This window comes from Strix uralensis, chromosome 3 (assembly GCF_047716275.1).
Source record: "Strix uralensis isolate ZFMK-TIS-50842 chromosome 3, bStrUra1, whole genome shotgun sequence".
NCBI lineage: Eukaryota > Metazoa > Chordata > Aves > Strigiformes > Strigidae > Strix > Strix uralensis.
The window spans coordinates 30,506,713-30,531,201 of NC_133974.1; the positions used below are offsets into that span (position 1 = coordinate 30,506,713).

At 36.0% G+C, this 24,489-nt stretch overlaps 1 protein-coding gene across 1 annotated transcript in view; it reads right to left on the reverse strand.

Moving 5' to 3' along the window:
- Nucleotides 1-24,489, reverse strand: part of EYS (eyes shut homolog) — a 1,118,553-nt gene that overhangs the window by 507,283 nt on the left and 586,781 nt on the right. Inside the window, exon 29 of the mRNA XM_074861787.1 lies at nucleotides 19,467-19,666. Coding sequence (XP_074717888.1) covers nucleotides 19,467-19,666 — 200 coding nt within the window. The remainder of the gene's footprint in view (nucleotides 1-19,466; nucleotides 19,667-24,489) is intronic.

A 24,489-nucleotide genomic window follows, 5' to 3' on the forward strand; every position in this document is an offset into this window, starting at 1 on the left:
TGAGAACACAACCTGGAAAGGTAGTTAGATTTTATCCCCAAAGGTGGTTATTGTTCTATGTCAGCTAGTCACATGCTCAACTGACTACCCCAAAAGCCCCCAAGTTAGGAAGCATCGATTTTTACTCTTAGGTCTTTTGTTTCTGTACTGTACATCAGTCAGAGATGAAAAGGAGAAGACTTAGCAGCAGAAAATTGTAATTTATTACTTATGCCTGGTATATTGCACTCTATTCACCCAGCTTTAATTAAAAAACAATTTCAGTGAGGGGAATATAAATTGGGAACCACTGAAACATTACACAGACTATTCCATTTGTCTCAGTTTGATTGTAGAACAATTACAACAGTGATACTCAACTAAGGTGGTATGACACTACTATCTGATCTCTCCTACTGTTTGGCAGTTCACTGTAGGTGTGGCTATGTTTGTGCCTGAACTACTAGACAAAGTTATTGATTTTACCAGTCTGTACAGAAAAAACACCTACAGAGATACTTAGTGTTGATCCAGCTGGGTTTTATCCTGTGGGAAATTAAACCTTTCTAGGTTCTACAATGTCTGTAATATTATGCATTCTAGCTGTTGAAGGCAGCCTGGAGAAGACTCAGAAGGTGGACAAGAAGGAGACAGCAAGACTAAATAACTGCTTCTGGAAGACTTGGCTTGGAGCAACCTCATTCTGAACACATCTGTTTCAAATTTCATTTCATGTTGTCCATGAGTTCAAAGGTAACACTACCTGATTAAAAACCCCTTTCCATTAAGAAGCACACCACCATCATCATCTGGAATGCCTTCTGTTGCTGTTTGCTAACCAAGAGGACATGGGTAGATAAAGTGTGCAGCTGTTACAAAAGAAAGTTTTATATGTTGGCATATAAGGGATATTGTTACCATGTGTTACAAAGATTGTTGATTTTTAAAAAGTGTGTACCTGAAGTTTCCCAGCTGTGTTGGTGTAAATGAAAAAATCATCAGTGAAAATAGGTATTTCTCTATTGTGCTCAGCCGCCACTATCAGTGGTCAGCCACCCACAGCAAATTAAAAAAAAAAAAGTTAATTTGTCAGGAAAAGATAATGACTGTTATAGTACTTGTAAGAACAAAAACATTAATGGTGTCAGTGACCTTGGGCTATTTAAAAACTGGAAAAAGATTAATATTATGTTTACCTTTAAGAAAAAGTGGGAAGGAAGACTGGGGCACTATAGGCCAATCAGCTTCATTTCAGTCCCTGGAAAGGTCATGGGCATGGCCTCTTGGAACCCATCTCCAAACATATAAAGGACAGGAAGTATTCAATATGTATTTACCAAGATAAAATGTTGCTTGACCAACCTGTTTGTATTCTGTGATGAAAAGTGTAGCTATACCAATGAGGGGATTTAATATACTTTGACTTTAGCAAGACTTTTCACTCTATCTCCCACAGCATTCTCATTTGGAAGATGATAAAATCTGAGCTAAATAACCAGAATATTAGGTAAGCTAAAAATTAGCTGGACTGCCAGGCTCACAAGACAGTAACCAGTGGCTTGACATCTAGCTGATGGCTGGTAATGAGTGGAACACCTCAGGCATTGGTACTGTTCAACATCCTTCTCAGCAATCATGGTAACATCAAGTGTATACTCCACAAATCTGCATACTACACAAAGCTGTGAGGGGGGAGAGGTAACACTCTGAATAACACAGTTTTAATCCAGATTCGATACACTTGAAGACTGGGCTTACAGAAGCCTCATGAAACTCCGAAAGGAGGACTGCAAAGTTCTGTGGTTGAGGCAGAGTGAGCCCATGCTACAGTATGGGCTGGGAGCTGCTGAAAAGTATAACCTGAGGATTATAGTGGATGTCAAGTTGCATTTGAGCCATTCTTGGCAATGGTGTGGATGCATCTGGAATACTATGACTAGTTTCACTTCCCCAACCCCCTGCCTCCCCTTCAGTTAAGCAGCAGGAGGGAGTCCAGTTCAAAATAATGAGGCATATAGGTGACATTATCTACATGGAGAAGTTAAGGGAACTGTCTTGTTTATCTTGTGTAGAGAAGGTCAATGAGTGCTCAAATAACAATATGCAACTACTTTGAGTGTTTCAAAGATGATGGAGATTAATTCTATTTGAATAATGACAGAAAATACAAGAAGGGTTAAAAGTCACAGGTTGTGAGTGGGAAGATTCAAGCTGGACATTTTGAAAAAAAATTTAGACGGACTGCAGAGTTCCCTTCTTTAGAGGCTTTCAAGATTTGGCTAGATAAAGCCATGACCTGATAAAGGTTGGAACAGATAACCTGTAGAGGTACCTTCAAGCCAAAATTTCTATGATGCTATGATTATTTCCCCTCTTTAATTCACAAGACTTTGTAGACCTTTTAGTACCAGAGAGAAGCTGGACTGCAGAGGAAAAGACAGCCTCTGCAACTTTTACTTAACCCATTAAATACTGATATTTTCTGAGAGAATGCCCTGTAGATGGTAGATGTACTTTAGTCTAATTAGATGCCAAGTAAGATGGTACCAACCCAATGTCTGCAGCTACACTGTCAATCTGTTTTCAAGCAATTTTTTCCCTGCTAGAAGGAAGGAGACATACTGGGGCCAGTCATACTTGTTCCTGCTGGAATGAGTTCTCCCATTTTGGTAAAACTGGGATTTGTCAACTCTGTAGCTACAGTGAATGTTCTGTGTTGTCAAAGGGGTAGAGGTAGGACTATGGCCTTAAGTAGATGCACTCTCCAGCAGAAAATGTTTGTTAATTTTCTGAGATGCTAATTCATATCTTTATCAGTTGTAACCACATAGGCTTAATCATCACTACATCATCTTCTACAACATCTCATTCAAATGTAAACACTTCTGTGCCAATATTTTAATCCATGTGCATTTCTTTCTCCAAGAATTTTCTTCTCCTCTGTGGTCTTTATCTCTAGTCACACTCTTTAATTGTAGTACTCATGTCAGAAGGAAAGAAAAAGCTTAACTAGTCATATCCATAGTTTAACTAGTCCATAATCAACTGAAGCTTCTTAGTTTCAAACACATGCTTATACAGGTTTTTATCAGAATCCCAGAATAAAATCTGCATTTGCAGTCAAAATCAGTCTTTATTTGCTACTGCTTACTAACTGCTGTCTGTAAGTATACAAAACTCGAATGTTTCAATCATAAAAACTAATCAGTTTGGACTATAAGGAGACCTATGTTTGGACTTCTCACGTCGTCTTGACTTGATGAGCATATTCTGGCAGAAGCCAGATTTGAATGTGTGCATAACTGATACATGCATACATATCTGTTATTTCTTCGTAGGTTGAAGTCTAAAGAATCTTGTTATTATGCTACTAGGTATCATCAGATTTTACTTGTATCCACTGACATTCATATCTAAAGTCATCTCCTAAAACAAACAAAGCAAAAACCTAGCTAAAGCCAAACCTGAATTTTGGTATCTAATCTCAAAGGTACAATCACTGAGATAAAGTCTCTCGTGTTCTTTCCTTATGTGAGAGCTCCTACGTATAAAATAGATAACCTGAAAGCAAAACACAGTTCAAAAGAATGCATATTCTAATAGTTAAATTAAGTTGTTTAAGTGAAACACCTTGCTCTAGAAGGATCTTTTCCTCACAATTTTCCAGATTTTATTTTTTTCTAATAAATCAGAAGATATAATAATTTATGAGAATTTTGTTTGATTTTGGTTTTATTTTATTTACTTTAAAATGACTATATTAAAAAGATCAGGATATTAAACTCTAGTTCAGAAATAGAGAGGACGTCAGAAAAAATACAATTTTATAGTCATATAAAATGACAAGCTGATATTTATTGTAATTCAGTGAGTTATAGGCCACTGTTAGATACTAAACCTAAAAGAGCATTGTTGTTCTCAGATTACATGCAGCGTCTTGAAGAAATGTTATCTCAAATGGATATGGAGTTTTATGTTATATATTATGTACATATATATACTTATTGGTATAACACAAACTTGCTGATACAGTGAGTCAGTAAAGAAAAGAAATCATTACTTACTAGCATCTAACACACATTTCCCTTTGAAGCAGGGAAAAAACTAATACTTCAGATGCTATTTTTGACAAATACTATCAAGTGACAACTTTTTAACAGTCTATCCATTTTATTAAGATTATGAATGAAAATGAAAAGTTTGCCCTTCTTCAAAACAAGTGAAAATAAAAATAGTTGCTAACTATATTGCCCTTCATAGAAAACTGAATTTCTACCACTGCTTAATTTTCCCCACTATCTAATTTTTATTTCATCATTCAACCAGCTTGTACCAGAAAAATCTTAAACAGTGCCTAATGCACCACGTTTGGTAGACTTCTCATGGGAGAGAGTTTCAGGAAACAAGCCTGTAGATTGCTGGGATTGAACATCAACAATATAAATTTAATTTTTCAGTTAAAACTGATTTGGTTTTACAAACCTGGCAAGACCTGGATTGAAAACCAGATGCTTCTCATTTTTTTCCCAGTGCAAGCTACCTCTCTGGAGAAGATACTTCAAGTGATACAATTAAGGCACAAGCTTCATATCATCCTGTTTTTTTAGAAGTTTACCATACTAAGATGACTTCAGTGCTCACATTGCCAATGTAGCACCTAGAGTCCTGTTTTAATTTCTGAATCTAGCGAGCTGCAGATATTGAAAACTGTTGAGAGATTTACAAAATAAATTAACGCTGTTACCAGTATAAAAGTGAAAGTGGGATAGAAAACTGGATTAAACTTTACAATGTTGTGCTATAAAAAAAGTCTTTAACCTTTTCTAAGCCTTGCATCAAACACCACTAAATAACTGGAAAGGAAATGTCAGAGAGTATTTACCAAACAGGAAGAGGAAATTTTCAGAAGTCGAATGGGTTGTAAACAGCCTAACTTTAGGATAATCTCAAAGACTCTTCCTGATGACTGCAGTCTCTTTCATCTCTTTGGGTGTTTGCATGTGTCATTTTTTTAGTTTTTATTACCCTTTTCAAGTAACTTGAATACTTAGTATATAAATGAAATATGTTCATTCCAGTGAAGCACTGGCAGTGATTAATTATGTCTTCTGTTTCCTATTTTTATCAATCTTGCAATCAACTAACTTCTGCCAGTCTTCTACATTTACTTGGAAAGCAAAGCTGGGCAAGTCACTTTCTAAAAGTGTCTCTGTTTCTATTTATTATTTGAGGGCAAACAGCAGTTAAATTTCTTACTGCAAGACCATCACAAGAAGATTGTTGATGAAAAATGAGAAAAACGATACAAAAACTTAGTAGGAACCAAAGTGTCTAGTGTTTGAAGTACATATTCCCTGGTACTCACTGGGAACAAGACAGAGCATCTACAGTTTTGCAGGAAACAGTGTCAGGGGACACCTATCCAGAATGACAAATACCTGTTTTGAGAAAACTGAGTCCTGGAAGAAATCAAAAAAGGGAGAAATACACAGCAATATATATGACTTACACAACACTATTACTGATCATATTTATGATGATGAGCAATTTTTAACGGTAGACATGTGAAGGAAGGCTTGGAAGGGCTTGGAAATTTGATGGGTTAAAGAAATATCCATATTTAATGTAAAAATGTTTAAAAATTACCTTTGGGAAGGATCTTAAACTTATGCTTCAGGGCAATCACTGCCTCTGACCAATTAAACTGAGACCTGTAAGCACTGGTAGATGAAGACGTGGGGGGGGAAAATGTTTTTCAGCTGACTTCTTCAGGCATTTCTCTGAAGTCTGGTTACAGTACAAAATCAGACAGAGAACAAGATGAAGCTGAGGTCTGACACTAAATGGCAGATCCTGTGATCCATTTTCTCTCCCCAAATTCTCTAACATATTACAGTACAAAGAATTATGCATCAATATTAGACAGAAAGTTATTGAAAATTGTATCAAAAATGCAAACAAAAGTTTTACAGCAATGTTCAAAAGGTGACGAAGATTATTTTACAATAACATTTTACAATAATAATTGTTTGACTTGTTTCTATCATTAGTGCTTTCTAGGATAAGGTTTCTTCTACATGAAGCAATTTAAATGTACATAGTTGGAGAAAAAATATCTGTTTATGTGACCATGTCAGCCATTAACTGGTATTATACTACAGTATCTTCTGAAGGGAAAAAATTATCCCACTGGGATTAGTTCCTAGGGAAAAACACTAATTCTCCAGTACAAATGAATGGAAACTTGGTGAACACTGCTCTTTAGCTGTGTCCTACACAACTGAAATTGAGAGTTTCAGCATAAAACCTTCAGGAAATAACAAAGGATCTCAGGTAAAACCATGTACAGAAATAGTATTTAATTCCAGTTGCATTAATATACACAATTTATGAAACTTAAGAGAAATTCTATTAGAATTACACTGTTTGTCACATTCGGGCATAGAACACACCTTATATATATATTTAAACATAAGTAAATATAAATAGTAGTTGAAAGTACAGAAAGTTTTTATAGTAAAAAGCATCTTCCTGGTACTATTACTCTGTCAGATTGATTTATTCATTCTTATTTATAAATATAGGATCAAATTCTAAGGTACTAACTAACCACATTTATGCATACTCGCACACACGTGCACTTGTCAAAAATCAAATGACTCACCTGGAGACTAATTTTAAATTGTCCATTTTCAATGCTGAACTTAGATGGAAAAACGATTTTTATTATTATTCTGGACTTCAAAAATGACCAATTTACTTGAATAATGCCCTCCTTGCCCTTGCCCTTGCCCTGTGACCTTCTCTAAAAAGTAACAGTCTATACATCTGAATGACAAGGTGAAACAGCTCATGCTAAAAAAATGTTACAGTGAAGTCTCTTTTTTTTTAGACCTACTTTGTTTTCTCACTTTTTACATGCAGGGTATAACAAAACTAAATAGCCACATGCTACACTAACTTTTTCAATAAATGCCCTTAAAAAAAACCCCAAACAAACAAGTAAGCAAACAAGACCTGACATTTCATACAATGACTTGAAAGACACTGTCCTTCAAATTCTTTATGTGACCAAAATTTATGGACAAGCAAATGCAGTTTAAAAAAAGCCTTTCTTATACAGAGAAGTTGAAACACTAATATTTCTATATTTGTTTTAAAATAAGAAATAATATTTTCCCTTGCTGTTTTATAGTTCTTGTGACAATTTTGTATTGTAAAAACTTATTCAAAAATACCCTTAAGGATCCTAGTAAACTAGGTCTTCCTATCTGAGTTAGCAGTTTTTATATGAAACATAGCCCTTTTTTAAACTTGTGGACTGTCACTCAAGATACTACACTCAAGATACACTCAAGGTAGTAACATTTCTCATGTTTGAAAAATGCCAGTAGGTAGGAACTCTGCAAAACAGTAAATACAGGATTTTAAACAATAATATATTAAACATTTTCAACTATGACATTATATGACTTGTTAATTTAATATAACCAATCAGAGATAACTTTTTTTGCTGGTTTTCTCAATAATGACTACAAAAAGGTAAAATCACTGTTAGCAATATGTGTGCCATTTGTGTACATGTACTCAGAATATATATTTTAGAAAAAAAAAAAGAAAAAGAAGAATGCCACAAATATCACAGATTTTTAAAGAGAGGAACAGCAAAAATATCAAAGGTGATGTGTGTTTGAATCACTTGTGCAGTATGCTTTAGTATTCCATAAGGAATTCTGAATAAAGAAGCAGCATATTACATCTTAAAGCACTGTGAAATTTTAAACCTTGTTCCAGGTGTTGGATTTTATTTGGGCATGCATGTTTTGGGTAATGTTGAATTAAATATTCTCTGTGTGTGGCTAGAAAAAACTGAAATGTTCTGTTACAGGCACATTCCCAACTGTTCAGTCACTGCATCTTGTATAATGGGGACGTGAATGTGATTCCCAGTAGCTATTCTTGTTTGGATTCTGTTTCATGAAGTCAGAAAACAACTTAGCTAGAAAAACAAAAACAAAACCCCAAACCAATATATACATAGAGTAGAGGCATCCTGTGTCTTTACAGGCAATGAATTTTTAAAAGGTTTGCTTGAAAAAACAGAATATAACAATGTCAATCGCCATTCAGATATAAGCTTTAAAATGGTGTTATTTCAAAACTGGGCAGCTGATTGATTTGTACTAGATTTGTGTTTTGCTTTCGGGTGTGTTTTTTTTCCTACTAGTTTTTAGTGTCTCATTTCCAGACACTGTTGTCTTCATTTTTGTAGACAATGCTAATTCTCTAGCAGATTGAACTTTACTGTTCAATTTTAAAACTTTAAAATAGTAAGGAGAGTGGGTAGTTTTAACTAGATGCAGTACTACCATTGTAAATATCACTAGTAGACTGTGACAAGACAGAACATGCATCTATTAAAAAAAGGGGTAGCTATGATGATTGGGATATGTTTCTCAATGTATTGCCTCATGCTCCACTTTTACAGTCTCTTACCATTTTCAATTTTTCCTATTTCTATTTTGCTATTTAATTAGCAAAATGCCTCTGTAGATATTTAAAATGATTTGATATAATGTCTGAATATCAATATAAATATCCACTTGAGTGACAGAATGATAATTTTTCTCTACTTTTGCCCAGAATCACTAGGGAACACAGCTATAGAAACTATTCCATCAGGTATATTGCACACATTAAACTTCTTTAGCTGTATTATTTGTTTGTTTTAAATACTCATTCCAAATCCTGTGATCTTGACCTTCTGGTAGATTTGCTAGTATAGGACCAACCTCTCTAAAATGGATGTGTTTCCTCTTTACAGCTATGACATATTCATTTACCCTTCATGTGATATCATACAAAAAGAGCAACATATCAATTTGATCCAATCTGAACAAGCAAGGGAGCAATAAGGCATATATTAATCAAAACTTATTAGAAAGTATGCAAGCCAAGAGCACCAAAACTTCTTCTCAACAAGATTTCTAAAAAATATTTCTAAAATAATTCAGAACTATAATTCACTCGGTCAACTACTTTTTAAAAATTACATATTAACATTTTTATGACTACTGTTCTGTTTTTAGTTGAAAGTGTAAAGATATGTTGAGTACCAGTTAGCATATGCATAATTATTAATTTACTTTACATTAACATGTAGCAAATAAAGACTACAATGTACTTGTTCTTTTTTCCATTATAAGCTTGTCACATGTCAAGTAAAGAATTTTAATATATATGCAGATAGTAAGAAAAATACAGGACATGATATGCATTTTTATTACACTATTTCTTTTCATACTATTACAGTTAGTATTTTTGACATGGAGACACAAGCATTTGTTGTTATGAAATGGAATAAGTAGTTAGAAATTGTCATTAACATAATTACTTATTCTTATTGCTTTGACAGTAAGAATGGGATTTTAATTAAAGAAGTGCAACGTAATGAAAACTCATGCATATATATACTTATATGCATATTTATAGATTAATTAAACATGGAGTGGTATAGGAACATGTCAGTATACCATCTTTATCTAACCATTCTCCATGGAAACTACAGTTCCATGATCAGCCAACTTAAGAATAAAACTGAAACACCTGTGTTCCCTCTCCTTCCAGCATCAATGAAATGCTAGTTGTTGTTATTATAGGAGGAATAGAGAAGAAAGAAAATATTATGCCACTCTATAAATCACAGTGGCCCATAGCTTGGATACTGGGTGTACTTCTTGTCCTCTCATGTCAGTAAAGACAAAATAAAACTAAAAAGCCTTGAAAAAGGGCAACAAGGATGACCAGAATTTTGGGATGGCTTCTGATGGAGGAAGGACTGGGAAAGCCAGAAAGGAAAGGAGCATGGGGCAGTATGGCAGTGGCTCACAAAAGCAAGAAGAGGAGGAAACAGCTTTTCATTGTGCTTTTCCACACTAGAATTAGGGGTCATGAGGTAAAGTTAGGAGGAGCAGTGCTTAAAATTAAAAAAGGGAGGAATTTTTCATGCAAAAAGCTAAACCTGTGGGTCTGCTTGATGAATTGTATTGCCACAGAACAGCTGATGTTGGCAGGAACCTCTGGAGTTTGTGTAGTCAAAGTCCCCTCCTCAGAGGAGAAGTTTATATAGGCTCAAGGGAAGACTGTGTAAGTACTTAGAGACTCACTGACTTTTACTGAACAAACCACTACATGCTCAGGAAAACTCCTGTTTCCAAGAGTATGGGAGAATACTAGAGGACAAATAATATGCGTGCAATTTTCTTATTCTTTCCTGGCATTCCACTTATGGCCACTGTTGGAAATAGCATACAGGCTTAGATGGTTCTTGGCTTGAACCTGTGCACCCATTCTTGTATTTTCATGTAACCTAATACATACACACAATGCAAAATAAAATATTCATGCTTCACTAAATCTAAAGAACTAACCAGTTGATTATGAAATCAGCAAATCATGCAGAAACCATCTCATTATCTAGTTATAAATGGAGGGGCATGTGTTTTCACACAGAAGAGACACAGAAAGAGAGTACTGGGTATGTATTCACAGCACATACAAAAGAGAACCTATAGGTTTTATGACTTTAAGAGATTCTGATGTTCCCGTGAATTGGTGTCACTCCATCTATATGATAAAATGACTCTCTTCTCAGTGCTCTGAGAAACTTAGATACATAGCTCTGTGTAATGTATACTCTGCAACTTTGGTCAGACCTTGTAAGCTGTCTATCAACAGCTAAATGAAATTAAGCTTTTCAGTTAACAATCTTCCAAAAGAAGCATGCCTTTTCTGCTACATGGCACATAAGACCTGAGTGATTCTCCAGACAAATACTTTACTATTAGGTCACTCTTTGGGTTGATGGTAGCACACAGCTGTGCAAATACTCCACGTGTTAAACCTTTTGAAGTACAGGAGAACCTTTTGATTTTTACCTGGAGGTACAGTTGACATGAACAGCTTCAAAGAATAATTCTATTTCCTTTGGGATAAAGGACTGAATGTACAGTACCGATAAATGACATTCCTGTTTAAAAGACAGTTTCTTACATATAGTGGCATTAGGTTTAGTCATCTAGTTGACTAGGAAGTCACAGAGAAAATGATAATGCATTATATATTCTTGGCAGCAATAGTCAGAAGCATTCACAGTGTTTTCTATCATTGATAATAATTCCATAATAATGTAATGCTTTTCCATCTTTCTCCTTAATCAAGTTCTGTTCAATTACATGAAACAATATATGCCGAGGTTTCTGAAAAATGTTGAAATTACATGACACCTTTGCCTTCTAATTCTGTTTTCTCATATTGAATTGTGTCTGTTACATTCACTAGATCTGCCATCACTCTCATGATGCCTTTAAACTTTGTCTTTTATTCGCTCTGCCAGACATATCATTGTTATTCAGCCCATTTTAGTTTCCCTGTTCTCAATAGCTGTAATCATACGCTGATATTAAATGTGTCTTGTTATATCTGCTATATCAAGGAAGGAAATACTTTTAACACAGTTAGGATGCTAGCTATGTAGGTTAGCATGGAATTTCATGCAAAGTGAATGCATTGATCCCTGATCCAGTATTTGCACTATATCTGTAACTGCTAGAAGCTGGAACTTGGTAAATTTCCAGACCTCTTTCACAAGCAGTCATTCTCCCCAGTGACCTGATAGCACATGGAAGTGTTAATGCAAGCTTGGCCTGCTTCTGCTTTTATTTAGGTGCAACCTGCTGCCTTGCAAGCAAAAGCAGTTTGATAGCCTGTATTTTTGAAGTGTGTTTTTACTCTGATTGCCTTGTACTCAGACCTCCAGGCAAGCAAGATATATAGGAAAATCTATGGGAATTCTACGTATGTGAGTGTCATAACACGAAAAATATAAACAAATGAAAATTAACCTTTCTTTAACAAACTGTACATAATTTGTTACTTTCTAAGTTTCTGTATGGCAATGAAAATGAGTACGTGGGAAACGGTTAGCAACCTGTTATACCACTTAGACGCGCACAAGTCTATGGGGCCAGATGGGATCCACCCAAGAGTACTGAGGGAGCTGGCAGAAGTGCTCACCAAGACACTTTCCATCCTTTATCAGCAGTTCTGGCTAACCAGGGAGGTCCCAGTTGGCTGGAAGCTAGCAAATGTGATGCCCATCTACAAGAAAGGCCTGAAAGAGGATCCAGGGAACTACAGGCCTGTCAGTCTGACCACCATTCTGGGGAAGGTTATGGACCAGATTATCTTGAGTGCCATCACACGGCACATACAGGACAACCAGGTGATCGGGCCCAGTCAGCATGGGTTTATGAAAGGCAGGTCCTGCTTGACAAACCTGATTTCCTTCGATGACTAGGTGACCTGCTTAGTGGATGAGGGAAAGGCTGTGGGTGCTGTGTACCTACACTTCAGTAAAACCCTTGACACTGTTTCCCACAGCATTCTCCTGGAGAAACCATCTGCTCATGGATTGGACGAATGTGCTCTTCGGTGGGTAAAAAACTGGCTGGATGGCTGAGCCAGAAGATTGGTGATGAATGGAGTTAAATCCAGATGACACCAATTTGGGTGGGAGTGTTGATCTGCTTGAGGGTAGAAAGGCTCAGGTCCTGCACTTAGGTCACAACAACCCCATGCAATTCTACAGGCTTGGAGAAGAGTGGCCAGAAAGCTGCCTAGAGGAAAATGACCTGGGGGTGTTGGTTGACAGCCGGCTGAATATGAGCCGGCAGTGTGCCCAGGTGGCCAAGAAGGCTAATAGCATCCTGGATTGTATCAGAAATAGTGTGGCCAGCAAGACTAGGGAAATGATTGTTCCCCTGTACTCGGCACTGGTGAAGCTGCACTTCAAATACTGTGTTCAGATTTAGGCCCCTCACTACAAGAAAGATGTTGCGGTGCTGGAGCGTGTCCAAAGAAAACCAGTGGAGTTGGTGAAGGGTTTAGAGCACAAATTTTACAAGGAGCACCTGAGGAAACTGGGTTTATTTAGTCTGGGGAAAAGGAGGTGGAGAGGAGACCTTATCGCTCTCTACAACTACCTGAAAGGTGTTTGTAGCGAGGTGGGTGTCAGTCTCCTCCCAAGTAACAAGTGATAGGATGAGAGGAAACAGCCTCAAGTTATGCCAGGAGAGGTTTAGATTGGACATTAGGAAAAATTTCTTCACTGAAAGGGTAGTCAAGCACTGGAACAGGTTGCCCAGGGAAATGGTTGTATCACCACCCCTGTAGGTATTTAAAAGACGTGTAGATGTGGTACTTAGGGATGTGGTTTAGTGGTGTACTTGGCAGTGTTAGGACACCAGTTGGACTTAATGGTCTTAGAGGTCTTTTCCTACCTGAAAAATTCTATGATTCTATGATGCTGGCGAAATTTACATCTTAATTTTTCGAGGTGGACTCCATTGTCACAGCCATCGATGCATTTGTCAACCACATTGGATTATTAAAATTTGCTAAGGAAAATTTCTTATGGAGTCATGCAAAGGCAAATTAATTGAAAATGTGGCTGCACTCATGTTAAGTAGCGTTTCTTCAAGAGCAAACTCTATTTTAATTTGTAATGTGCAATAGTTTTCAATTTAAATACATGACTGTCACTTATCAAACCCTAACCAACTTTGATTCCTCAAAATCATACAGATCATCTCCTTTTGCATAACATGACAGAACTAAATAGCAGCTTTTTTGGATACAGTTGCCTAGGTCTCCCTACAAGACTGCACCTCTAGGCTCCCCACAACTATTTTCTTCATACTAGCAATATATTGTTTACCTTATACATGCTCTAAGACAAGCTATTCTGCTATATTGTTTCTCATGTGTGGTCTGCACGCCAGAGCTAGAGAGAAATATGTTTTTCAGACTCCAGTTTTCTGCTCATACAACATCTCCACTCTTGAATTGTTTTAATCCATTTCCTGAATCCCTGCAGAGGACCTGGCTAGTTATGAGGTCTGGTGCTCCAGTGGAACACTTTGCTCACACAGATCAAGCAAATTAAAATAGAAGGGAACTGGAAACAAGATATTTTAAAATCCAAACTTTGCTTCCTTATCAGTAGAAATCAAGAATGTCAATATATTTTTCTTAGTTTGTTTTTACCAGCTGTTCCTAAGCAGAACAAGAATAAGATTGTAGGACAGCTTTGGGTTTTAATTACATGTTATACATGTGCTCCAGCTGTGGCAAGAAAAGCATTAAGTAAAGTAAATATATAGAAGAATGCAATGCAAATGTTTTCAAGAGCAAATTGATTTTACTGAGAGAAAGAAAAGGGAAGAATAGTTACAAGAAGAAAACGAAAGGTTTTTCTGAGTGCCAAATGGCATGTGAATAATCCCAAGTAAGAAAAAAATTTAAGTTGCTTTCAGGTTTTGTGGATGTATTTTCACTGATACTTGAATTCAATTTAATGTGGCACACTCCAGCATAATCCTAGTCCCTTATCCTTATGAAAGTCAGAACTCAGGTTAAATTATACAGATTTCACATCTTTTTTCCAGCATAATTTCTACCACTTCAAGATGTCTGAAAACTGTATATTTCAAAGATTTTGACAAGATGTTCCAAGGATTCTATCTGATGTATACAATGTACTACTATGACTGCTTTTGACAACATTATTTGCCCCTTTAACTTAGTATTCAAGTAATTACTAGGTTATAGTCTTTTACAAATGCTAGTGAATGCTTGGTTAAATATGAGTCAAAGGTCCTTCAACCTTTTTTGATGTACATGTGGGATTATAAAGAGGAGTATCCAGCCTTTAACTACTTATCATTGCATTCATTACAATCAGTTCATAGTCACAAATAAGAATGAGTGGTTGATATAATAATAAATATTTAAAAATAACTGCACTTTATTTGGAGGAAACATAGAACAACATATTCCTATTTTATAATTATTTCTTACTAAAATCTCATGAACTGGAATAAAAATCTTGACGTTCTGTTGATCGGTTATTCTGTTGACCAAATATTCACTCTTACCTGCCCTTGGAATACAAAAATCAAGCTCATAGAATTGTCTTGTGAGTATAAACTAATCTCTGAAAGGCACTGCCAAAAAAGCTTCAGTTCTGAACCAAATAATGTAGTCAAATATAATCCAAAAAGTAAATTTAAAAAGAACCAGTCTCCCTTTATGAATCAAAGGATAGGATCAAACTTACTCATGAACCTACACATTTCCAAGACCAACAAAATTATCCTGTACCACTAAATACATTTAAATTCTGAAAAAAGATTACTCAGAGTAGATGACAAAAGACAGAATGACATCAAAAATTACCTCTTTTTTTCCTAACAAAAACATTACAAAAGCCAGATGTGCTATAATGTGATTAAAAAGTACAATGAAGTTATAATATTCAACAACTTAATCTAAGGCAAGTCTTGTTCATATTATTTTCACCTGATCAGACTGAAAGCACTATACAGATAATCCTTCTCAAGAGAGTAGGACTTCTGAACCTATTCAGCAGGAAATACCTGAAATGCACATTTGAAAAAGGCTCAATTGCAAGCATGAGTGGGGAGGAAGGAATTTATTAAATTATTATTATTTTTACTTTTTTAAATCCCAAGCCAAATATACAATATGTTCTGGGACCAAAAGATGTAAAAGTGAAGATGAACCAACTGTGGGTTAAATATAATGAAAAAAATGTGAGTACTTTATGTGGAATATTTTCTCTTCCTCAAAATAATTGGAAAGTACTATGAAAACGCTTCAGAACCTGTATTACATACTCATTATATCAACCATATGTAGGTTGGGTTGAATTGTCTTCTGAAAGCCCCCCTGAGCCCAATGATAGCTTTATTATTAATTTGCTAATTTATATAGTGTTTGTTGTTGTGACAGCCAATTCCTTTAATTAAGAAGACGAAGATACAAAGGAAGGTAGGTGGGAATCCTTTCAGATGGTAATCTGTTTCCTGAAGCCCTGATTCAGTGGCAGTCTGCCCAGGATAGAACTGAATTACAACTCCCAGCACCCTTCTCATTTCCAATGAGTTGTTTTAATTTTAAACCAAAGGTTTGAAGACAGAAAGATATTTCAGATAGCACACAATTCAAAGGCTATCCCAAAGGGTATTTTTCATATTCGTTTCAGGAAGAAGCCTGTAGGGTTGTTCATGTAATTGACTCCCACATAATTCAAGAAAAGTTGAACTATTCACTATACTACTGGGTAAAATATCACATACATCATAGCTGAAGCTGGCAGTGCTGCCCACAGTTAAGGCAGCCTGACACCCATTACTGGACACTTTTTATTACTTGCTATTTCCAATTTTACCAGCCACAATAATACAAACATCCAAGCTAGATCCCCCAAACAAGCAGACTCTAAACGTTACTGGTTTTTTTGTCTTTCCTCCTGCCCATTCCATAGTGAGTGTGTAACAGGTATTAAGATTCCTTATTCATTTGGATGTTTGTGGTGTTTTGCTAGAGTAGGAGCTATTTTTCTCTTCCTCATTCTTCAGTTATTCTGCTTTTCTATGTTCTATATCAGTCCTATTCTCCAGTCTGTACATGAGTTTTGTTCACACTGCTTAAAGCAAGTGGAAGGAATGGTAGAAAAGGAGTAGTGTTCACAGTACAGGAGCAAACCTGACAATGATCTTTTTGTTTCTTATTTCCACTTGTACACATTACGTGGAATGGTAGAAGCTGATGAAGGATAAGAAAGGGAGTTTTATCTGTCTTCTGAAGCATATCCATGTAGAAGAGGCAATCAGCTGAAAAAAGTCTTCCCCAGACCCCACAGAAGAATAAGGTTATATCAAGTATGGCACTTCTTTTTGCAGGATCACAACTGTATCTCATATCAACTTACCTTACTGTAGTCTTACATCACTCATGAAAACCTTTGTGATCTTGTCAATACCAAAAATCCTGATTTTAATTGTTTGCAATTTTCCTGACTGACTCCATGAACAGCTCCTCCTGATAGCCAATGGTGGGCTCAGAAGCAAGTGCAAGGTAGTTACACTCACAATGTTTGGAATAAGTTCCCAAGCAGAAGAGAATATAAGTAATTTAATTTAATTCAGAAGATTCATTTGTGAAAGAAGAAACGATGCTGCAGCACCCAAAGCTTGAAAAAAAGAGGCTAGAATGAACATGAGCAGGAAAAGAAGAAATAGGAGAATGCACAGGACTGAATTTTCAGACTGGTGATCAAACAGTAAGGGCTAAACAAATTACCAGCCATCTGAGCCACAGAAACAGTCTTTATGCATGCAGCAACCCACTGCAGAAGTAAGAAAATGTGAATCATTTTAGCATATATTGAGAGGTTTAAGCTAAACCATAATATATTTGAGTTATCATGGGACCAATACTATTTAATATCTTCATCAATGACATACATAGTGGGACTGAGTGCAACCTCAGCAAGTTTTCAGATGACACCAAGCTGAGTGCTGCAGTTGATTCACTTGAGGGAAGGGATGCCACACAGTGGCACCCTAACAGGCGTGAGTAGTGGGCCCGTTCAAACCTCATTAAGTTCAACAAGGTCAAGTGCAAGGTCCTGCACCTGGATCAGGCAACCCTTGGTATCAAAACAGACTGGGGGATGAAGGGATTGAGAGCAGCCCTGTGAAAAAGACTTGGGGATATCGGTAGATGAAAAATATGGCATGAGCCAGCAACGTGCGCTTGAAGCCCAGAAAGCCAGTTGTATCCTGGGCTGTATAACAGGAAGTGTGGCCAGCAGGTCAAAAGAGGTGATTCTCCCCTTTTATTCTGCTCTGGTGAGACCCCCCCCACTGGAGTACTCTGTTCAGCTCTGGAGCCCTCAGCACAGGAAAGACATGGACCTGTTAGAGTAGGTCCAGAGGATGGTCACAAAAACGATCAGAGGGTTGGAACAGCTCTCCTGTGAAGAAAGGAGAGAGCTGGGGATGTTTAGCCTGGAGAAGGCTCCAGGCAGACCTTATAATGGCCTTTCAATATATAAAGGAGGCTTATAAGAAAGATGAAGAAAAACTTTTTACCAGGGCCTGTAGTAACAGGACAAGGGGCAATGTTTTTAAACTGAAAGAGGGTGGATTTAGATTGGATATAAGGAGACTTTTTTTAACATGAGGGTGGTCAGACACTGGAATGGGTTGCTCAGAGAAGTTGTGGATGCCCCATCATTGGAAGTGTTCAACACCAGGTTGGACTGGGCTTTGAGTAACCTAATCCAGTGAAAGATGTCCCTAGCCCATGGCATGGTGTTGGACTATATGATCTGTAAAGGTCCCTTCCAAACTCAAAATATTCTGTGATTTTATTATCATGAATGTAATTATTCTATCTCATTTGACATGTGGAAATTTTATCTGTTAATGTGCCTGTGTGCCTCAAGAGTCATTGTAACTTCACTATTTAGTTGTAGGATAGAAATTAATCACCAGTGATGATCCTCTCAGATTCTGGAAAACAATACCAGCAATCAATGCAAGTATTTGCTTAAATTATAACAACAGTAATTTGGGGCTGTCCATGGGACATTTGCCTTGTTAATTCTGTTGAATACTAATGAAATTCTGTAACTATTAAAAGAAGGACACAAAGGAACAACAGGCGGAAACTGAGCTACAGACTGGAAGTAATATGTTTGTTTCTTAATCTTCTTCACTTCATAAGAAATAAAATTAATTTAATTGCTTATAATGCATTAAAAAGCTATCAAACTTACACACAACTAAGAACAATCATTCTTTCCTTAACATTAGCAGGTGGGGATTTTTTTAAATAAAATTATTATCTTTAAGCTTCAACTTTGACTATCAATCAAAATCCAGATATTGAACACATGATTGTATAGGGGAAGATATTTATGCTTCATTCTTAAGAATGTTTATAAAATATTTTCTTAGTATTTAATATTTCTACAAATTTAGCAATTGAATATGGACTTAGATAATAATTGTGAGTTGACATATTTATTAGATGGAGTGCAGAATAATGTATATAATCCATAGAGTAGCTTAATTTTAAAGGTGTTTCACAATATTACAAGTATATAAGCTGTAAATTTACATGTATTTATTCAGAAGCATTAAACAGCCAGAGAATGATGATGATGGATCATTGGATATTTCTTCGGCTATATGTCTGTGCACACATACTATACAAACTGTTGTCTACATTTGATTGCAAATTAATTTTCTCTTTGAGTACAAAACACAGGAGTACATATATATCTGTAAACATAACGCTTTAAAATTTTTTAGGGTTGGTTTATGTTAGAAATTTCCACATATAATTCTGAAAAGCACTAGAAGATAAGTTTCCAGATAAAAGGGCCTAATACTAAACAGTGAATGGTTTAAGATAACAATATTTTTGAGCACTAGATTGAGCATCAAATCCAACTGAGTTCATATAATGTAAATAGTAACAACACTGCCCTGAAATCTTAGCAAATTAATGTGTATTAACTAAATCAGTTATATGACAGTTTTCATACTAACCTGCAATGAAAAGTTCTTCCAGGTCCATCAACACATACACCTCCATTGTAACAGAGAACTGAGTTCAGTGGAGGATCACTGCAAACATCAACATCAACTTCACAAAACCTGCCAGTGTACCCACTCAGGCAAGTACAAACAAATGCATCGACTGCGTCTTGACAAGAACCTCCATTAAAGCAAGGAGCAGATTCACATTCCTGAGGAGACAAATAATAAAACACATTACTTATTCAAGTGCAAGTGACTGAATCTGGGGATTAGAAAAAGAGTATTGGACCTTTTTATTGTCTGATAAACAAAAGTCTCTAATTTGGCGCAATTTTTTTTTCTATAGAGAGATGCTTTGATTACAGCTCATATTCACTCTTGAAACTATGCTTGTTCCTACTAATTAATCTTGGAGAAATGCAAATATATACTTACATAAGCAGTCTTACAGCCATAAATATGTGCTTTGCACTCATGATTCTTTTATTAAAAATTTAAAGTGTGTTTTCAAGACATAGTTTATACAATTATTCCTTCTAAGTTTTTATAGTGGGCCCTATTGAAGTGAGAAAAGCCACAGTAGTAAGACAATTCTGGACAGAATAAGAAAATTACTTATATTAACAAACACACACAAGCCTTTTATCAGTATTTCCTGATAATGCTTTCTTATTATCAATTAATGTGTAATATTGCAAATAGAAACATGTAGAAATGTTTATGTGTTCACATAATAACAATTCCCTCTGATAAAGCTAATATGAAAGTCATCAAATTCAAACCATGCAAAGTAGAAGCAAATTAATGTTTTTTCAGAATTACAGGAAAGTTTAGTTAGTGCAATTGCCAGTGCAAAAAATGTGGTTTTGCCCTTGAGCACAGAAAACTAGTTTTTGCCTGTATCCCATAGGAGTTTTATTTTGCTGCTGCCACCCAAATAGTCTAGCTAAATCCAATATTTTAAATTTATTCTCACACTACTGTAACCTTAGAAGGTTTAATTCTTTAAGGATATCCAAGGGCACTCAGATTTCCTGCAGGTACTACAGTTGCTTTGACAGAATGTAAATTCAGATATCCATGGGGAATTGTGAAAAAACAACTTATTTCCCTATAAGCTCTCCAGCTGGGTGTATATAGGATGATTTATTAGTGAGCATTACATAAACTAATTGAATTATACATCCCACAGGAAAATGGTGATAGCTCTACAGACTGCTAGAAATCCTGTGTCTAGGTTCTAGAAGCAGTCTTTTGCTTTATTAATTACATTTGTTGCTGGCAAACGTAAGTCTTCTTTGTTTTGTTTATTAAAAATTCTCAATTCACAGTTCCAACTTTCTGTCTTTTTTTCACCTCCAGTAACTTCTCTTGTCTAGTGTTCTTAATTTGTATTCACTTGTATCCATCTCTACTACTTCCATTTTTACAGCTTTGCTCATCAGCAGAATAAATTAAACATCTATCAATTAATGGATCAAATTTTAACCTAATTATAATTCAAAAAATAAATTCAAAAATATCAAAATCATTGAAGTAACTAAGGATAAGTTCAAAGTGCAGACAAAATGTTCACAGCTTGGGCTGCAAAATTCATATAAAACCTTTTAATTTTCTTCTATGGAATGTATCATTCTTGTAAAATCTTACAAAACTGTTCACAGTAATTATTTTTTACAGTAGCATAAAAACCAGACAGTTTGTAGGAAAGAAATAACACCTATCACTTTCCAGTATATTTTGATGTGTTGCAGTTAAAAGTTCATCATTCAACTTGCAAAAATCCAGAGTACACTGTTACCAGAGAAGTGCTAGTCTGCACTGTTCTTAACTCAGGCAAAAAAATTTTCAGACACAAAAATATGTTAAAATGCCACAAATAACTTTATCCCAAAGTAAGTGAGCTACCACACTACCAGCAAATGTTGTAATTGGTAGGCTAGATGAACAAGGATGTTAGATGGCCCACTGAAGTTGCAACACGGCTGTGATCAAGTCCTGCCTATCTCAGATCCTGACTGACTTTACAGCTTGGCATTAGCAAACAGCTGGCTCTACAGAAATTTTCTAAGTACCCTGATTCCCTGAAGACAAGTTCACCTAACCACCAATGCTATTTCAGTTTTGTATTCCTTTTTATAATGGGAGATTGAATCTTAACTATGACCCCTAACCAGACAGTTCCCAAATCAGAGCAACAGTTGCAGGAACTCTCAGTCCTAGAAACATTCTCTCTCTTCTACAATACAGTAGGACAAAAAGACTCTCTTGGCCACCTCAGGTGCCCAGTTCCCAGTGTAGTAAGATATCCTTTAACCTTTTCTCACCTAGAAGTGATCAGATTCTGTCAAAGGAAAATTGCATTTGAATAACTAAGAAACCTGAAAATTACAGAAATAATAGTCACAAAGATGGGTCATTTTTGTTTTTCCAAAACACAGATTTGTTGATATACAGAAGCGTCACAATTGCTCACTTACATATACTTCATTTTGTACCTTATTTTCAATGGGTCTTTTTAATCTTTACTAAATCTGAAATGTTATTCTAATCTGGAATTTAAAAATGCATAGTTTTTAAGTTTCAAAGTCTTAATCTTACAGTAATCCTTCCAAAATTTTACGAATAACCTGTCTGAGTAAAACAAACAAATATCACTACCAATCCTGCAGTCAGTAAGAGCAGCACAGGCTTGGTCCCTTAGAAATTTACAATATCTGCTTAGCAGGTATCAAGCAAAATAAATAATAATAACTAATAAATAATGCCAAGTTGAAATGGTGACAAATAATTCAAGCTAATAGACTGAATGCTGCTCATCTGCAGATAAATATGGGTCACTGTAATTTTTTGCCATTAGAATCAAATGCTTGCCAGTAGCAGTAAAGAAACATATTTTGCAATACCTCACTATCATGAGGCCAGTTTCTTTGTTTCATTTTTCTCTTTCCTCTCCTCTCCTCTCCTCAATGTCATTTCTGGGGGAAAGGAGCTCTACAGTGTTGTGAGCAAAAGGGAAAGTCTGTTACCATCACTATACACTCATACACTTATATTATTCCTAAAGTTGCCACCTTTATGGCAACTAAAAATCTGTGGATTATGTTACAGAACAGAAATGTACACTGATCTTGATCAGCAATCCAGGCCTGAAGCCAAAAGTAATTTGACTTTTCCTAGCAAAATCAAAGGGGAATAAACTTCTTCAGGAATTGCCAGTGGTTTTAGATTATGACTGTTTCAGGCACCATTCTGGCTTATGATGTTCCTAATTCCTTCCTCTATTCCCTGCCATTTCCTCACCCCAAATCATGCTGCATTGTCTTCTTAGTTGTGTCAGAATAATAGATTGAAATACCTCCTAAAAAACCAAAACAACAAAACCAAAACCCGACAAAAGAAACCTTTTATTAATGTTTTTGAAAGTCAGTTTTCTCATTTGTTTCTCAGCACATGACCCATAATCAGTTATTCAGGTATAACTTGGGAACTATTATGAGGGGAGAGGTTTTTGAAGATGAGGACATGGGAAGTTCTTAAGGCATCACTGATACATAGAAAGAATAGACAGAAATCAAAGTCTGACTGGAAATTTTAAAATCTAGATACAAAAAAGAGTAAGAACAGGATAAATTGAAAAGGAATCTGTATTTAAGTAAGAATGCATAGTTATTTTCTGCACAAGCCTTTGCGATAAGGCTTTTAAAAATGTTTTCTAAATATATTTATTTTAACCTGAACTAATAATGATTGTGGAAGCAGGAGAAACTGTCTGCAGAAGTTTCTCCTTTGTTAGTGTGACATCACCTCTGTTTTAAATAGCCTTATGCAATAGTAGTCAGAAGAAGGTAACCATGATGCCTCGCCTTAAGATTCCAAATGCCACAGCAGACACCAGTGTATTTAACAAAGCAGGCAGAAATCAGTATTTCCTTTTGAAAGATAGGGTATTTTCAAGGTGACTGAACTGGCAGCATAAAAGGATCTCATAGATGGGACTTTATAATTTTGACATCTGACAAGAAACACATGAAAAAGTTTCAATGGAAGGTGAGGAAATAAGTATAAATGTACTAGGAACAGGAGTAGTTAATGCAGCTAGCAGTTCCTGAACAGAACTGGTGATACATCTATGTGCCACGTCACTTACTCCAAGATGAAAGCTATCTGCATAGAGTAAGTGGTTCATGACTTACAATATTTATTCCTATTATGACTTTATGTAACTTCTGCTAAAAATTTGCTAACAATGAATGATTAAAAAAATCAAAAGATCCCCACAAAGAACAAAATACCAAAACAAAACTCCCCACAAAAAATCACAAAATTAATTTCAGTTCCTTGTTGTTCTCAGCAAAAATACTCCATTTAGAAAGCAGAAAGTGCTGAGATCTCCAGGTACCACCAAGTAGTCATAACACTGAAAGACTGAGGGGCAGTAATCGTGGCAGCTTTTGTCTGACTTTTTTGTTTCCTCAGAACTTTCCAGAAACAGTGAGTACTCTTATTATTCTCAGATTTATTTATTTATTTCAAGCAATACTTTCATTTTTAGCCTTCTCTGAGAACACAGACAATCTCATCTTTTGACTGGGTCCTCTTTGGCTCACTCGGAGCGTGAACAGGAGGCATAAGGCTTTCCTGTTGCTCCAGCAGTTAGGGGCTCAGTGTGTAAGCTTCTCCAAATTCACAGTCAGTCTGGCCTCACAGGCTTTTGCCTAAGCAGTAACACACTTTTCCAGGCCTTGGAGATTGCTTCTTTTAAGAAAAGAAATCAAGATAATTGAGGTATCTCTCTGGCACAATCCTGTTAAAATAGCTTTACATGGCAAGGTTTTGTTTAGAGGTGGGGCTGCAGGGCAGCCTCTGTGAGGAGAGATCAGAGCAGCCCTGTGCCAGACAGTCAGTTTCAGTGGACCCCCAGCCAGGATGGTGGTGCCTCTGGGAAAGTGTATTTAAGAAAGAGTAAAAAACATTGTGCAACAGAGAATCAGAATGAGGAAAAAATATGAAAACCAGCCCTGCAGACACA